This window comes from Solanum lycopersicum, chromosome 11 (genome assembly GCF_036512215.1).
Source record: "Solanum lycopersicum chromosome 11, SLM_r2.1".
Lineage (NCBI taxonomy): Eukaryota > Viridiplantae > Streptophyta > Magnoliopsida > Solanales > Solanaceae > Solanum > Solanum lycopersicum.
The window spans coordinates 8,802,790-8,821,794 of record NC_090810.1 but is presented as its reverse complement, the minus strand read 5'-3'; the positions used below and the strand labels follow the sequence as shown (position 1 = coordinate 8,821,794).

At 31.0% G+C, this 19,005-nt stretch overlaps 2 protein-coding genes across 2 annotated transcripts; one reads left to right on the top strand and one right to left on the bottom strand.

Moving 5' to 3' along the window:
* Positions 1-35: 35 nt before the first annotated feature.
* Positions 36-4,606, top strand: LOC101264393 (pentatricopeptide repeat-containing protein At1g31430). The gene has a single exon (XM_004250543.5). The coding sequence runs from the start codon at positions 935-937 to the stop codon at positions 2,735-2,737; it is 1,803 nt and encodes a 600-aa protein (XP_004250591.2). The 5' UTR covers positions 36-934; the 3' UTR covers positions 2,738-4,606.
* Positions 4,607-6,127: 1,521 nt separating this feature from the next.
* LOC101264085 (leucine-rich repeat receptor-like tyrosine-protein kinase PXC3) lies at positions 6,128-10,132 on the bottom strand. Its single transcript, XM_004250542.5, has 2 exons — positions 7,351-10,132; positions 6,128-6,665 (listed from the first exon to the last, which is right to left on the bottom strand). The coding sequence occupies exons 1-2, from the start codon at positions 9,842-9,844 to the stop codon at positions 6,355-6,357; spliced, it is 2,805 nt and encodes a 934-aa protein (XP_004250590.3). The 5' UTR covers positions 9,845-10,132; the 3' UTR covers positions 6,128-6,354.
* Between the last annotated feature and the right edge of the window lie 8,873 nt (positions 10,133-19,005).

Sequence of the window (19,005 nt, the reverse complement as noted above, 5' to 3'; positions counted from 1 at the left end):
TAGATTCAGTAACTTTACTATTTTGCACTTTGTTCATATTGATTGATCTCTTGAAAAAAGAAATTGTTACATCTTTAAAATTTGTTTAAACTTTCTAAATGCTACATTAATCGTACGGATAAAATAGGGAAAATTTAATTAATTTTATTCAATTTAATAAGTGATTAAGTAATATGATTCAAATATTTTAGTAAGATGCAGGAACAGAAGGCGTATAAAGATGGAAATTCCTCTTTTGACCTCTGGGCCCTGAACCTTTGGAGTAGTTGTCTAATAGCAATGGATAACCGTCTTGAGTTCAAGTCTTAAATATGAAACTTTTGGAGTTATTGACTACTTTTCTCCATTGTATGATTGTGGACATGATTCATTTTCGAAGTAGAAGAATACATAATGTATCAACATTGTATGGAAGATATTTATAAGCAAAATTGAGTTAAATTAGATAACAAATTCAAGTTCGAACTACGCTAATTGAATAAATATTGACCATAGTCGTAGCCATATCAATTTGAGTAATAATTTACTAAAGCGTCATTTCCTTTATTCCATCTGTTCACTTTTAATTGTTAGTTGTGTTTTTTGAAAGACAATTTCAATGTTAAATTAGATTTTACATTAATTTATTGTTATGTTGCGTTTTTTGAAAGACAATTTCAATGTTATATTACATTTTATATTAATTCGATATTTTAAATAAAAAGTTTAGATATTCAAAAGTATTATAAGTTTGAATAAATGTTAGTAAAATGTTTTACTGTTTGACTCTAAAAAAGAATATTATGACAACTAAAAGTGGACAGAGAAAATTATGACAACTAAAAGTGGACGGAGGTAATAATGTTTAATATACATAATTAACAACATTTTTATACCTTTGTATTTTATTGAAGTTGTTCTTTTGCAACCTGTGTCGTATTCATCCTCTAATATAATGTCTTCCATAAGGTCAATTGACACTAAAACTTGCTTTGAGCTTCTTAAGACTTGCAAATCCATTACAAAACTCAAACAAATCCATGCCCAAGTTATCATTCTCAATTTCCACAAACACATTGGCATTTTACACAAGCTATTAGCTTTTACAACTCATGATGATACAGACTTTAATTATGCCAAGAAAATCTTCAGTTGCTGTGAGAACCGAACATTGTTTATGTACAATGTAATGATTAAAGGGTATGTGAAAACGGGTCAATTCAAGAAACCCCTTTACTTGTTTAATGAATTAAAAATACATGGCTTGTTTCCTGATAATTTTACTTACCCATTTGTGTTTAAAGCTATTGGTGAGTTGAAAATGGTGAAAGGAGGTGAAAAGATTCATGGGTATGTCTTGAAATCTGGTGTTTTGTTTGATAACTATGTGGGTAATTCTGTTATGGATATGTATGGTTTGTTTGGTTATGTGGAGAGTTTGAACAAGGTGTTTGATGAAATGCCTAACAGAGATTCGGTGGCGTGGAATATATTGATTTCTGGATTTGTTAGATGTGGTAGGTTTCAGGATGCTGTTGTGGTTTACAAGAAGATGAGGGAGGAAAATGGTGTTAAGCCTGATGAAGCTACGGTTGTGAGTACTTTGTCAGCTTGCACTGCGTTGAAAAGCTTGGAAATTGGTAGAGAAATTCATGGATATGTTGTGGAAGAGCTTGAGTTCAGCCTTATTATTGGGAATGCGTTGGTCGATATGTATTGTAAGTGTGGATGCTTGATAGTGGCTAGGGAGATATTTGATGATATGCCAATGAAAAATGTGATATGTTGGACTAGTATGGTATTGGGGTATGTTAATAATGGTCAATTGGATGAAGCTAGAAAACTTTTTGAGAGGAGTCCAGTTAGGGATCTAGTTCTGTGGACAACTATGATTAATGGGTATGTGCAATTCAATTGTGTTGATGATGCAATGGACCTGTTCCGTTCGATGCAAATTCAGGGGATTAAACCTGACAAATACACACTGGTTGCTCTTCTCACTGGTTGTGCTCAGTTAGGAGCCCTGCAACAAGGGGAATGGATTCATGATTACATGAAAGAAAACAGAATAACTGTTACTGCCGTTGTTGGTACGGCCCTTATAGAGATGTATGCAAAGTGTGGTTGTATAGAAAAATCGAAGGAAATATTTGATGAATTAGAAGAGAAAGATACTGCATCTTGGACTTCAATTATTTGTGCTCTAGCCATGAGCGGGAACACTAGGAAGGCACTGGAACTGTTCTCAGAAATGGAACAGGCTGGATTTCACCCTGATGATATCACTTATATTGGAGTGTTAAGTGCATGTAGCCATGGGGGCTTGGTAGAAGAAGGCCGCAAGTATTTCCATGCAATGAGTAGGATTCATGCGATTCAGCCAAAGTTAGAACATTATGGTTGTTTAATAGACCTACTTGGTCGTGCTGGGCTCCTAAGTGAAGCTGAAGTAATGATATCTCAGATACCCAATAGAGACAATAAGATTATAGTTCCAATATACGGGGCTTTGCTCAGTGCCTGCAGAATTTACGGCAATGTTGATGTTGGTGAACGTGTGGCTGAACTGCTCATGGAGATTGAATCTTATGATTCTAGCACTCATACACTTCTGGCGAACACCTATGCATCTTCTGGCAGATGGGAAGATGCATCAAAGGTCAGAGGAACTATGAGGGATTTAGGTGTTAAGAAGTCACCTGGATGCAGTTCAATTAATATCAATGCAAATGTGCACGAGTTCATTGTTGGACATTAATCCACTTGAAATGAAATATCCTATTTGTTGGGTAGCATCTCTTAGCTACTTCTAGGTGCAAGTTAATACAAGTTTCTGACAGTAAGGTTCAGCTGATTTATGACCTGATCTTCTTTCCCATTAGACTTGATTCTGTCCTTTGATGGTGCTTCTTTTTCATCTTGCGTTCATGAGAAAAATTTTGATCTCTGGATGTGGCCAATTTATTGAACATCCAATTCGGTGGTCTATTTACTCCATACAGGATTACCACAAGCGAGACGGTCAGCATAGATGGGTGAAAAAGCTCCAGCGCTGTTACATCTCCACTGCAGAGCGGTTACAAACATGAATTTTTTCCTTTCTAGCAATCTGGTTTGCTTGCGACTGCATTGGTTGATGATGGTCTTCAAAAGGTTTGAGTTGATGGACAGAGAATATGGATCAGTGGTCAGCATTGTTGATATGTCAGGAAGAGTCAGACGGGTGGTTGAAGCAGATGTTTTTCCTCAGCAGTTGGGTGAGAAGGGAGATGTCTTGGGATTATCTGGATTGATCCTTGCTTCCTACTGAGTTCATAGACATCTTGAACCCGGAGAAATTAGTTGCCAGTAAGCTGTGTGAAATATCAGAGTATGCAGAGGAAGAAAGCCGTTCACCACAGGTGTTAGAAGGGGAATGTGCAGAGTGGGTTCGTAAAAGGAGGTTAGTTGTACCTGGATTGACATATCTGATTGTTCTAACTGTTTTATACCTGATGAAAGGAAGCATGCGTGTGCTGCTAATATGCTGGAAAACTAGCGATTAATATGAAGGATGCTGAATATAATTCTAAACTCTAATCAATAGAGGGACTTATGTGGTAGCGACATGTAAGCTTTCATTCTTGGACTAGGTACCTCTGTACTCATGAGTCTGTTGAAAGGGTTTTGCAAAATGTTGACATGCTTCTAGCTGATTCCTGACTGCTTAGAGCCCGTTTGGGTTAGCTGAATTCAATTTACAAATATATCAAGAAGTTCTATATATGAGCTTTGCATGCTGCTGTGAAGACCTTAGAGATGAATCCTCACAGAGTCCATTGTACTTGGGCTTGGGGTATGAGATCATTTGGAAGAGGTTTAAAGATACCGAATGGAGGCTCATCCTGCTAAAAAAAGGTCCAAAATCAATCTTGCTAGTCCCAGATTGAAGATGGCATAGCTTTTGTACTAGTGGTTTGTATGGGTATGGGGGTGTTCATACATCTGTCTTTCAAGTATAATGACACCGTGATAATCATCATTTAGAAATCCTTCAGTTTTCAGCAGATTTATGAAAATCAATAAAATCTCATGAAAAAGATTCCAAGACAATAAATGACAGCAGAAGAGATGGAATTAGAGTCATGCTTATACTGGCAGTTTTGGCTATATTCTGATGATGCAGATCTAAAGATTTGCTGCGGAAGGAATTATGGCACTTTCCTCTCTACATCAAATGGAGGAATTGTCCCGACACAAGGGTAAGGTCTTCCTGTGACCTGACCTCAGGCACAATTGAAATTTGCATAAACAACTGTAGGAATGCCAAAGGAGATGGATAGAAGTCGTTACGACCTAAGCTGGTTTCATGATGGGTTTTAATTGAGAACCTGTGATGGACAAAATTTCAAGCCGGATATTACATAGGAGCTGAAGGGAATGAGTTTCAGAGGCAACACATTTTGCATTTTCTTGGCAATTTGGAATGAGACAGTATAGAAGGCTGTTGTCATTGTTCAAAGGATGATATCAGATATGAGGAGTATTTGAAAATCTTTTTTTGTTTCAGTTGAACCTTTAGTGTAAAGTGAAGTGTAAAGAGGAATGTAAAACTTTCCAGCTTCTAAGGGAATTTGTACATATAAAATTATTGTATACCTCTTACTGCTTCTTGGCGACAAGTTGATTCACTTTGCTGTGTTATTTTACTGGTTTCTCATTTTTCAAATATAATCATGTAATCTGGTTTTCATTTTCAGTGTCCAACCTAACTTATAACGTGCTTTCTTCTTTTGAAATATTATTCCAAGTCAATCTAGACCTGTTCTTCATCAACCAAGGAATAACAAATTCGGCTGCAAAAGGAAGCACAAGATGTGGTTTCAGTGAATTAGACTTTCTGGACTAGCTTCACGAAAGATTTCATCCACCAGAAATCCCTATGGTAAGTCTATCATAACATTTTACATAAATGAAATCTATATTTATTGATAGAATAGATACTCATGGATAGAGGGATATCTCGTTGATTCTCAGTTTTGGGCTCGTTTCTGAAGTTGCATTGTGTCATTTAATCTTTATTAATACAGGATGTGATGCACACACTGTATACTCTTTTCTACCTTGTGCAATGTGCATATGATAAGATCTGGCACATGTAGATATCCCGGCTAATGAAGGTCACAAACACGAAGATTTGCTACTTTGAGAAATGCAATCAAGGAATGGAGTTTTTGCTCTTCGCTGATTTAGGTAATTTTGCTTATGAAATATTCTAGGATTTTTAACAAGTACTTTCCAAGTACCAAAAAAATAAAATGACTGAGAACTGTAACATCAAGGTGCTAACAAGGAAATAGCCTTGACCATGAGAATTGTGAGTATTTGAAAAAAGTAGTTTTGTTTTCGAAGTCAAAAATGATTCTTGAAAACTGGAGCTGGGTTTGGCCATGGATACAAATTGGAGTTGTTTTTGAATTTTTGTGAGTAGTTTTGAGTGAAAACAACAACATTTTCAAATTCCTATAATTCCGAGTTTAATTCTGGAATTTTTCAATATTTTATGGACAAACGTATATTACGGAGCTGAAAAAGAGAGAAAAAATCATGACCAAAAGCTAGGTCTTTTTCTAGAGCAAATGTTTGTCCTAAAGAGAGCTTACCAAGTCCAAGGCATAATTTCAGCCAGCTAGTATCAGCTATATGTCTAAGACACCTTAGAGTAGACAAGGTATACTTGAGCATTATTAGCATTATAAGAAGAGAATATTAAACAAATCGCTAGCACCTAATTAGGGTGTGATGAACTTGATATCAAAGCATTTATTTTCTTGTGAGTCATTTACCGATGTCTTAATGGAATCATACTTCTAAAAATGTTGTGCGCTATATCCATATTTTGTGATTCTGTGAAGGGATATTAGGTTTTCTTATTTGCTATTTTAGATTTCTTTCAATGTTGGTAAGTCATGTCTAGATCCAAATAAGTGTTATCAGCTATAACTTATTTAGAAGGAGCATGAGATATCACCTCACCATAGATCAGTGAGATCCCAGCAAGGCTAAAGGAGTGATAAGTTTGTTCAGATTGAGGCTTAGTCTCTTATTCCCCTGCTTCCCAACCAATAAGAAACTCTCACCCAATAGGATAGTACAGACAAACATATGATTGACACTATTAATTATCTTTCTTAAGAGGTGCAAAAATCATAAACGACATAATAAGGACATTGAGGTCTATGCTTTTTAGACAAGCCAAAAATATTGCTGCACCCTGGATCATCCCAAAATGCACTACCTTTGGGGGGATACACCATGCAACCGAAATCAATTTTTTTAAAAGTCTGAGCAACATAACATGAGGTAGAAATACAAAGGTATTATACGAATGTGTGATTAAATACCGAACTGTTGGCCCAAAGTTAGCAAAGTCTCTAGTAGTTCTTTGGCATCAGGTCTTTCATTTGGAGAGACACTTAAGCATTGCAGAGCAATTTCAAGCACTAAAAGCATTTGTTGATGAACTTGAACAGAATTCCCACTCACTCTGCTGTCAACAACTTCATTCAAATCTTCATGCTGAATAATCCACTTAGCCAACTCTGTTCCTTCACTAATTGCTGGTTTCCCTGTTAGAAGCTCAAGCATTATTACCCCAAAGCTATACATATTACCAGCCTCAGTCACTTCCATCACATATGCATATTCTGCAAATACAAACATTACATGAAAAATCATTGACTTATATAACAGAAAGAAAATAAGCACTAGTTATTTAGTGAGCTGGTATCCTGCATAAAGGAGAGAGAAATTTAATAAGTTGCTGTCATAAATCCGATAGATGTAAAGTTCAATCACGTCGAATATTTTCCTTCCCCTTCCTTCTATCCGATCTTACCACTTAAAAAGACATGAACTATATGGAGCAACATAGTCAGTTAAGATTCCTACTGCCGATTTCAACTTATTTGAGACTCAAGTGTAGTAGTATTAGTAGTATAAGAACAGTAACTATAAATGAAGTCCTTAAAGTTGCAAAGACTAAGAAAAATGAAAGTTGGTTCCTGTTGGTTTATGGACGACGTGATGTCTCTGTGTCGTAGTTATCTTCCTACCTAATTAGATATAATTTTTGGTTTCAAACTCTCAAGATACAAAACACCATAAAGTTTCTCGATGAAGAATCAGACAAAGGGATTCATGATAATCCTTAGAGGACTCTGAATTGCCTCCTCAAATGTAGGTAAGATAGTGTGTAAAGTGAAGTTAGTGATTGTTATATAGATAGATAGAAAATTTCATGAGAAGACATGAATTATAGAACATTCAATAATTACTTGTTTAACATTTGAATCACATCATCGTCGCAAAAGCAAAGAAGGGTCAGTTTACCTGGAGGAACATATCCCACTGCTACAGAAAACTGTGAAGAATTAAATGCCCTCCCTAGCTCAATATCTCCAATTAAGGGCTGGTTCAAATATTTCATAAAGATGCTGCTTGATGAAACATGGAGGAGGAGGACCTGATCGCTGAAGAGAGAGCCTCCATGTAAGATAGCCAAACCTCTACAAATGCCAACAGCTATGGTGAAGCGACTGCTCCAGTCTACAACGTTGTCATCACATCTTCCATGAAGGAGGTCAAAGAGTGTTCCATGTTGAGGGTATTCATAAAAGATAAATGCATTATCAGATTCGACAGCATAAGCAAGGGGGACCATGGTGTAATTGCTAAGGTGGCTTATATTAGCAAGCCCTTGTTTGAAACTTTCAAAGCTATGCAAGTTAAACGACTTGCTCTTCTTCGTAATCTTCTTGATGCAATAGCACATACCACAAGGCATCATAACCTTGTAGTAAGTGTAGAACTCATTGCTTTGCACTATGTTAATTGGCCTACAAATTGCAGCCATGGTCTTGGGAAGTTTAATTTGAGACTTGTGGAGGCTATCGTCAGTGATCCAGCAAACCTTAGTTTGGTGCAGGCTATTTGAAACAACGTACTGTATACAAAATTTTGCAAATATACCAAAACCAAAGCCACCTAAAACAAAGAGGAGGAGGATTATGGTTGATGACAATGTCTTTCCCTTTTTGTCATTGTATTCCAATTTTGCAACTGGTGAAGGATAGATCAGAACCCCATTTCCGTCTGTATCAACAATGACAAAACTTCCAAACTTTGGAACAACTCCAGACAGTTGATTGTTTGAAAGCACCAACCTAGTCAAGCCTTTCATTCCCGCCAGGCACTCTGGAATCTGACCCGAGAACCTGTTGTAAGAGAGATCCAAAACTTCCAATGAAGTCAATCTAGAAAAACTACTTGGTATAGGTCCTTGAAAAAGATTGTGACTCAGATTCAAAGCAATCTGTAAACTCAATGGCATATCAGGAATAGGCCCACCGAGTTGGTTCCCTCCAAGTTGGAGTTCTAACAGCACATTTAAGTTACTAATGTCAACCGGAATTCGACCGCTTAGTTTATTCCCCTGCAAATTCAAGTTTGTGAGACTTCTCAAACTTGATAATGAACTTGGTATGGAACCAGTCAACGAATTCGAGCTGAAATTGAGTTTCTGCAATCTGTTCAACTGTGAGATATTACTTGGGATTTCTCCAACTAGGTTATTGGATTGAAGACTCAGTACCTGAAGATTAGACATATCACCCAACTCAACAGGAATTACACCACTCAGCTTATTCTGAGCTAAGTTCAAAAGGGCCAACTTTTGGCACTTCCCCAATTCAGAAGGAATTGGTCCAGTTAACTGGTTGTTGTCCAGTTCCAAGTAGGTCAAACTTTGAAGTCTTTCAAAAGAAGCAGATGGAAATGACCCATTCAAAGCATTTTGCCCCAATCTCAACCTGATCAGATTTATCGACATGTTTGAAGGAACAGGTCCCTCTAACTTATTGGAAGTGAGATCAACAAACTGCAAGTTCATTGGGAATAAGAGGTCCTGAGGAATTGTACCATTTAATGTGTTAAAACTGAGGTCCAAATTCCTCAGGTATGTGGTTATACCAAAGGGTATATTTCCAACAAAATAATTCTGATTCGCAGCAAAACGCGTCAGCATTGTGATATTCCTAAGGGATTGTGGGATGGTGCCACTCAATCTATTGGAGGACAAGATCAAGACTTGCAATTTGGAAAGTTCACCTATTCTATCAGGTATTACACCAGATAGTCTGTTTAGAGAAAGGTCAATCAAAGTTAAGTTGCCAAAGTTCAAAATTTGAGTGGGGAATTCACCTTGAAAAGCATTTTCAGAAAGATGAAGCTCCTCCAGAAGATTAAATTTTCCAAGACTGGTTGGAACTGAACCATTAAACCTGTTAGAGCTAAGGTTCAAACTCTTGAGTGAATTCAATCCATTCAACTGCAAGTCAACTTTTCCCTTCAAGTTATTAAAAGAAAAGTCTAAAGACTCCAACTTTCCAAAACCAGTGAAAGTAGGCAAAAAACCCTCCAATCTATTCCCACTAAAGTTCAACAATTTCAACCCACTAATTCCCCCACAAACAGTGATGAACTCATTTAGGATAGAGCTCAAAAAGTTTTGGGAAACATCAAGAGACTCCAAAGTATCAATTTGACAAATAAAAGGCAAGAATTCAGAGCTAGAAATAGAGAACAATGAAAAGGTAACTTTGGTAATGGAAGAATTATCAGAATTACAAGAAACCTCTTTCCAAGAACATGGGGTTGAAGCTTTATCAGTTCCATTCCATACAAAAGAAACACCAGTATCTTTCTGAAACAGATCATAGACACTTCTCATGACATTAAATTGATTTGTGGCCAATTGGGAAAACACCAGAGGTAAAAAGAAAGACAAGCACAGAATAGAAGAAAGATAGACATACTTTGAAATCATTTGTGGTTTGCATTTGGTTCCAAGAATTGAACTGACAAATATTAGTAGGCCATATTATGCATGCACAAGAAGCCATTATCAACAAAGGAGAAAGGTCAACATTAGTGTTGAAAGACCCATGAAACAAGTTCCACAATTATTTTTGACAATTAGAATTAATCTCCCTTGTGTTGTATGTGGACATGATTGATACTTTCATTCATATGCCACTACTACTCCATTATGCATGCATGCATCCATCAGATAGAAGAGGAGAAAGATCAACAGCTTATTTTGAAAAGTAATTTCTCTGTTTAATAATAGTTGTCCCCTATTTATTTGACTCATACCTTAAGATGTCCTCTATTGATTTGATACACACCTTAAAAAACAATAAATAATATGGATGATATTACTGTATTACCTTTGAATATATAATGTATTAAATAGTATTTAATAGCAAAGATAAAGTTGTTGACACAAAAGGGTAAATTATCTCTTAATATTTTAAAATGGACAAGTATTGTTAGATATCTATTTTTATTATAGTGGACAAATAAAAATAAACTGAGGAAAAAAATTACTTTCCAAATAAATACTTTTGGTGAGGGGCTTGTGTTTGACCAATAATTATCAAAAACTCTTGTTGTAGATTAATTGGCGTTTGACAAGGTTTTTAAAAGTGCTTCTAAGGGGTTGTTTGGTGGGATGTATAGTGATTCTAATACATATAATAGACACGATATTATCTAATCCTTTGTTTAGTGAGATTTTCAGCTTATGTATAACTGATACATGTATTAGTTATACACTCTATTTAGTACATTGCAAGCCATGGTATTAGTAGTATTAGGGCTATTACTATATGTATAAGTAAGTTCAAGACAAAATTGTCCTTAATACACTAAATCAAATAGTGGATAAGAAATATTTCCAGCATTAGGCTTTGGTCTTGTTTGATTATAATTCTATGTTTATAATCAGTTCAATGTATCGATTATCGGTGTAGACATGCTAATTGTTATATAACTATTAAGATATTGTTTTATCTCTCATTAGTCGTTATTAGATTAATCGTTAAAATTTAAAATCACATAGAAATAAGGTAACAAACCAAATGAACCATGCACATAAATGGACAGGTTGCATCTTGCTCAAGAGAACGTACCGACACACTGTAGAATAATCAAGAGTTTAAGAAAGTCTGAAATTAATTCCTAAGTAAAGCACTCTACATAGTGAATGATATAATATATTTTAAATTTATTATCGGATTACCGATGAACCAGTTAGAGAAAATGTCAAACCTGTTAAGAACGGATACCTCGATATAAAAAAAAGTTGAATCAAAATCAATATCGAAACAACTAAACAATAACCCATTACAAATAAATCAATGTTCTTTTTTGGTTCAGAGTAAAGTTGGATTCTATTCGATTTTGAACAACCCTACCTAGCATTACCAAGACCCCTATTGAACACCATTTTTTACACTCTACCAAATAATTCGCAAGTGTATTTTGCTCGAAAGTGTTTTCAATAAGATGCTTTTGGGAAAAATTTTCTTTGTTTAGCTTGTAAATAGTTTCAACTACTTAGAAATACAAATCTTATGATAATCATAGCTTGTAAATCGTTTCCGTTCATCTTACTATTTGAAGGGAGTATTTTGGATAACATAACTATTCATGTAACATCACCATATCTTGACAATACCTCAAAGAAGTTCAATTATTTTTGAGAATCCATCTGTACAATGTGAAATGATTATATTAAAAAAGAATCAGTTACTACTATCGATGGCTATGATATTTATATATAAAATTGTGCGTATTTTAAAGCTCACAATGAAAAACATTTATTTATAACAAGAAAATGGGAGATATCACTTTAGGTATTTTTGGTACCTTAGTTATGAACTATGATTTACTTATTTGATAATATTGTATCAATTTAAACAATTTTCACAACTTATGAAGTTTTTATATTTATGAAGAAAAAATACATATACAATTTATGATATCAAAATAAAATTCCATTTCATATTAAATCAATTCACTATATCATGATTTTACATTGCATATCACGATTGCTAATTGAGGGAACTTTGACTAAATTAAAGGTCAAAATTAAAATTAGTGTTTGTGGGGTCAGAGAAATTAAAAGGAAATGAGAACGTCTATACATTATAGTATTTGACTGGTTTGGAGTCATTTTTGAATAAAGGACCTGCTAAGACATTAATTAATCTAAATTATTTGAGCGATATATGTTATTTTATTAAATTTTAAAAATTGTGTTTTTATATTTTAATTAACATATCAAATACATAACTAATTATATAAGATGTGTAGTATTTAGATTCTGTATGTAGAGACTTTGAATGAAAGAAAAACTCTCGCAGTCAATGATCAAATATTTGTATCATTTTTTGAAAATATAAATATAGACAATAAAATAATTACATATACTATTCTTAAGACTTGATGAATAACTATCGTAATATGAAGAATTAATAACGAAATGCAGAAACACTTGAAATCAAATCTTTTTAGTTTTAAGATTAAAAAATATTTCATTTCATCTTTGGATACAATATTCTTGACAATTTATCGTAGGGATATACCCACTCAAAAACACTTATACTATCAACTGTTCAGAACTAGATTATTGACGTAGTTCACAACCCCATGCAGAGAGCGGACAAATTTACCTAGTGTATGATATAATATCAAAGTAGGTCATGTATCATAAATCACAATTATTCACACAACATATACTCTCATGTCCCTAATTACTTGTCCACTTTTGTATTGATATGCTAATTAAGAAAATAATTATTAACATAGTTAATTTATCATTTTACCCCTATTAATTATGAAATGGATGAATTAAAAATTTAAGATTTTCAAGAAGTTCTATCTTTTTCAAGTAATTAATTGAGGGTATAATAGATAAAAAAAAATTATACGTTCTTGATTTATCAAAATGAACAAGTAACTAAGGACAACTAGAAAAAAAATTGAACAAATAATTAGGGACAAAAGGAATACTAATTTAGCTTTAAATGATTTCTTTGATCATCTTATTATTTCAGGGAGTCTTTCGAGTTAGCTATTTATGTAACATCATCACCATATAAAGACAACACCTCAAAAGAAGCTCAACTATCCTCAGGAATTTATTTGTACCGTGTAAAATGATTATATTAAAAAATAACGATTAGTTATTATTATTGTTATGACAATGAGATTTTTACAAAAGAAAGTAATTATACATTTTAGGATATTTTGATATTTTATTATGAACTCTGACTTACTTATTATTTGATAAGATAGTATCAATTTGAATAGGTTTCACAGTAATTGAATTTTTATGGAAAAAATACTCGTACAACTTTAGAAATTAAAATTATATGTCTAAAATAAAATTTTAACTTCATATTATTTTAACTTCACGACATAATTTTATATCTCATGTCCAAACGACGGATTATCGAGGGAACTTTGACTAAATTAAAGGCCAAAATTAGTCTCTGTGGGGTCAGAGAAAATAGCCATAACATAGAAAAGTGAAATGAGAACGTCTAAACATTTACTGCAAGTCTTCCATATTTATCATATTTGATTGGTTTGGAGTCATTTTTAATTAATTAACAAAATACTACTAAAAGACTTTGACTATTTCCAAGTCATGCTTTTGATTTTGGAAATTATTTTCTAAAAAAGAAAAGTAAAATTAATATCTCACACACATTTAAGATAATAAGTATCAAGTTATAATTATATTCTTTAAAAATAGACTATTTATAGTATATTATTATTAAGTTAGCATATTAATTAATGATATATTATTTTTTTAAAAAAAAATTCATACTCTTTAAAAATAAACTATTTATATCATATTATTATCAAGTTATAGCATATCAATTAATAATATATTAATTAAAAAAAATTAATTTATTATTTAAATAATAATTAATATGTTTAAATAATTACTTTCATATATTCACTTACCTTTTATAAACCAAACTCTTTAAATTTTTACTGATTAATCAATTACCTTTTAAAACTTTTAATATAAATAATAAATTATTATTAATTAAACTTCACATTATATAGTTACCTTTTAAAAAATAAAATTTAAATAATAGGGATCTAATTTTAATTAATTTCCTATTATACGGTTACCCAATAACTATCCAACCCCATCTCAACCAATACACGCTCATCTTTCCCCAATACACTCCATCTCTCCCCATCACTCGCGAAGATATTTTCATCTTCCCCAAAATTCCGCCTTAATCATCATCTCTTCCAAACGTGCAATCATTTTTTGATCTTACCCAAATCTGGCCTCAATCATCTTCCCCATTAGTGGTATTACAAACTTATGACAATGATGTTTCTTAACAAGGAATTAGTGTTCATCAAGCATACCAACTGATAGGGCTGAGAGATAAATATAATGTCGCAAATACACACAAGATTATCTCAGCATTTTTACTATTACAGTTTAATCAACACTACGGCTCAACTTGCTAACATAATCAAATTGCCAAAAAGGGATAAAGTAAAGGGCCTTTTTGTTGATTTGAATTTTATATTCTAATTTTGGTATATCTCATTGTCATCTTTAAGAAGGAAGATTGAATCCCAAAATCATATAAACAACATCTAGCTTCAAAATCATACTTCACTAGATAGTACCCTATAAAAGCAAAATTTGAGAAAGGCTGCTTTCTTCCTTCTATATACAAGTGATATATTAATCACTCAGTAACTGCTGCTCTTTTTCATTATTAACCAAAGACCTGGTGGATGCAAGACCCAAGTTCTAATCATAATAATACCCAGAAATTTAGGAAATGGATAATGATGCATACAAAATGGTATTAATGTATGTGTATGAATATATGTATTAATGTTGTATATCCTATAATTTTAACTATTATAATAAGTATTGCAACTGTATATTTTATTTTCTGATTTTGATGTATGAATTGACGTATTCATACTAAATGAGTATTGGTTTGTATTTTCAAAAGTCACAGACTTGTTTTTTTTAAAAAATCGGATATGTATTGATATTGTATGAATTGTGTATGAACTGTGACATATAGTTGTATGATTTCTGTATGAATTGAATTAAATGTTCATCGAATATGTATTAATATTGTATGATTTTTGTATGAACTCTTGTATTTAGTTTGTATGATTTGTGTATGAATTTAATTGAATGTCAATTTAATATAGCATAGTATATATGATTTTTTTAATGAAATTTTATAGTATATAAAAATTAATAATTCAGGTCCAAAGAGAACAACGGGTAGACCACAACTTGAAAGATGGAAGAGGTTTGATGACGTGATTTCAAAAGGACAAAAATGACTTGCAGTAGATGCCGTCAAGTTGGACACAATAGAAAGACATGTTCAAATTATCCAGTGCAAAAACAATGATTTTGTAATGTTACATTGGTTATTATGTTATTTTAAATGTTAGAAACACGTTTTGTTTTATTGATTGCAGTTATTATCATTGACATTTATAAAGTTTGATTTCGTAAAAAATTGTCATATATATATCATTTGTTTCTGTTAGATATGTCAAAGTTCAATATGAATTCATAATTCATACAATGTTTATACATTATAATTATACATTGAACTATACTGACATTTATAAAATGTTCATATAATATTCATACAATGTTCTTACAGTATTCATACAATGTCATATATATACCATTTGTTTCTGTTGAATATATCCAAGTTCAATATGAATTCATAATTCATACAATGTTTATACATTATACATATACATTGAACTTTATTGTCATACATAAAATGTTCATATAGTATTCATACAACGTTTCAGCTATGAAAATAATCCTGAAATTTTGGGAAAAAATGACTACTACGTTGATAACAATCTGAAAATAATCGTGAAAATTTGGAAAGAAAACTACATGTAACGTTGATGCAAATATGTTTGAAAATGCCAATATGAAAATATTTTGAAAATCTGAAAATAATTGTTAAAATCTGGTAGAGTTTTTTAAGAAATTAATTCAAAAAAATAATATCATTTTAACTAACTACAGATATTTAAGGCAATGATGATAATTTGAAAATGTTTAATATCCCTAAAATCGTGCTAATCATATATTTAACTTAAATTAAACTCCCTAAAAAGTGCAACTATACATATTCAAAACGTGCTACCTGCATTTAATGTAACAATTAATAAAGTATCAAAAGTTCCATAATTTGTGTTGTCAATGTGTTAATTATTTATATTAATTATCCATTATTACTTTATCCCCTTAATTTTTAATTAATTGTAAATAACAAGTCTTTTTAATAAATTATAATTAACAATATAATTATTAATATAACATTATAGAGTGAGATATTAAATGTTACACAAACTCTAATGCTATAACTTAATAATATTACTGTATAAAATGCTATATACATAATTTATACAAAAGAAAAATGATGAAAAGGTCACTATCCTGAGACAACTTATTTATGAAAATTACTAAAGCCTAAGGGATATTTCAAATTGTAATTTCAACTTAAAACTGTTGTCGAAAACGAGGAAATCATAAAATAAATAAAAAAATCATAATTTCATACTAAATTTAACGAATTATAACACTATTAGTGCTTCGATAAACAATAATATTAAGTAACTTGATTATTAATTACCTAATTTTCTTTATTTATAAAAGATTTTGTAGTAAAAACTAAAAAAGAAGAAGATATAATTTGTGGCAAATAAAATTGAGAAAAATGCTTGAATTATATCCTAACATATTTATTTACAAAATTCAAAAGTTAAAGATATTTTTTTTTGATATTTGAAGTTTGTACTGGAATTAAATTTCACTTGTGAGATTTCACTGAATTTGTTATTGACTTTAGATATTTGAGGTATGTACTTAAATTACCTCTAATCAAATACTCGTATCTTTTTTTTTAGAACAAACTAATAAAACAAAAAAAAAATAGCATTAATTAAAATCAAACAATATATCACTAAATTTAGAGAAACAAAATTCTCATTTGTTTTTTTAGAGTTAATAAATTGTTGCTAATTAAGATAAATTATCAAAGGTTATTGGCTGATTAACCAAGAAATGAGATACATGTTTTGGTCCAAAAAAAATGTCATAATATGTGTCATTGTTTTCCCATCTTAAAAAAAAAAAAAGAGTCCTTGCAAAACGCATTATCCACTATTCCACATTTGGAAATAAAAAATTAAATATAGGATTAAATACATAACCTAAATTTTCTTAAAATTTATTGGATATTTTGCCTAGATATTCGAATCAAGTCTGGATTTTGTTAAATATTTTAATTAGATATTTTCGATTTAAAATTTTAGAAGCTTGTTTTCATTTACTTATTAAATAGTTTAGTTAACCACTTAAATATATGTCATATCCTTTAGTTATACACATCAACCTCAAGTTGAAAATATCAAATAAATTTATTAAGATGAATTATATAATTTTTAAAAAATAACATATATTATACTATTAACTTAACTGATTAATAAACGCTTGAAGATGAAATACAGTTAAAAAAAATATTGAGAGTAAAACAAACTTAAAAGTTAAAATTATTTTCGGGCAATACACATTGTTACTTTTAGAACGAATAAGAAAGTAACATAATATGAATTGAAATTGATGAGTAATTCATATATCTATCACTTTCAAATTATTTTTCATGATTTCAAAAAAAATGTCCATCTTTTAAATTATTTGTTATTTAACAACTTTAAAGATAACATTAATTTTTTTATATTTTATTTTTAATAGTAATTACTTTTATAATTTTACACATACTTTAATGAAAGAAAAATTTATGTATCTCAACATATAAATTAAAATAAAATAAAAAAAATATTTTAAATTAAATATCTTTAAAGACAAAGGATGACCAATTCAAATCTTATTTGAATAATGGCAACGCGTTTTCCAAATTTCCCATTTTGGTCAAAAATGGGATCCACACCTTGTGGAAATATTAGCATAAACATTTTTCACACTTTGAAAATATTCCGAGCGAGTTTGGTATTAGGGATAAGAGATAATTAATTTAATATAAATTTATTTATTTTTGATTAAAATAAAATTGTGTAATAATTGATTCAGTTATTTTGAGATTGTAATATTATTTTATTTAATATTATAATAATTTTAAAAAAATTAATCTCAAAATAACTCGTTCGACTACGTAGAGTTTGTGTCTCTATCTCTATCAGTCAAACAAACTATTTTGGAAGGAAAAAAATGCAAAATTTCCATAACGTTTTCCCCACGATTGGCTTTCATTTTCAAAGAAAATGTATATATTTATATAAAAAGAACCATGAAAGTTAATTGTGCCTATTTTATCTACCTTTTAATATAATATTTAATTTTAAAAGTTTACATAATATATTTACAAATTATACTATTGAAAAGTATTATGAATACTTACAATATATTTAATTAAAAATATGAATTTTTTTTCTTATTTCTTAAATTATTAATCAAATTAAAATTAAACGAATAAATTAAAATAGAGGGAATATACAAAGGAATGTGGACACTCATTAGTGTGACTATAATTTTTCTCTTATGCACCTATTCAGTCCTTTTTTAAAATTAAAAAATTCTGTCCACTAAGAAAAAAAGACAACAAAAATTAAGGTTGTTACCATCCCCTCCCCCTCCCCCTCCCCCATACACCTCATATTTTTTCTTTTAATCTGGTGTTCGATATTTTATAAAAGTTTAACTGTTTTAAATTAGTATTATGTAGGATTTTATTCGAGAGAAAATATTTTCTATTAAGAACTTTACATATTTATGATCCGAATTTAAAATTATGTTTTAGAAAAAATAAAATCTTAGTCTATTATATTTTCTTGATGGTACACTCACAGGCGCAACCTTATTTTATTAGTCTATATGTTCATGATTCGAATTTAAAAACTCTGATTAAAAAAATAATAATCTCTCTGCATCACTGGTGGTATACCCGCATGCACAACGTCACTAGTCTATATATTCATTACTCGAACTTAAAAATTCTAATAAAAAAAACAATCTCACTGCATCACATTCACACACAACGTCATTAATCTACATATTCGTAACTCAAACTCAAAATCTCT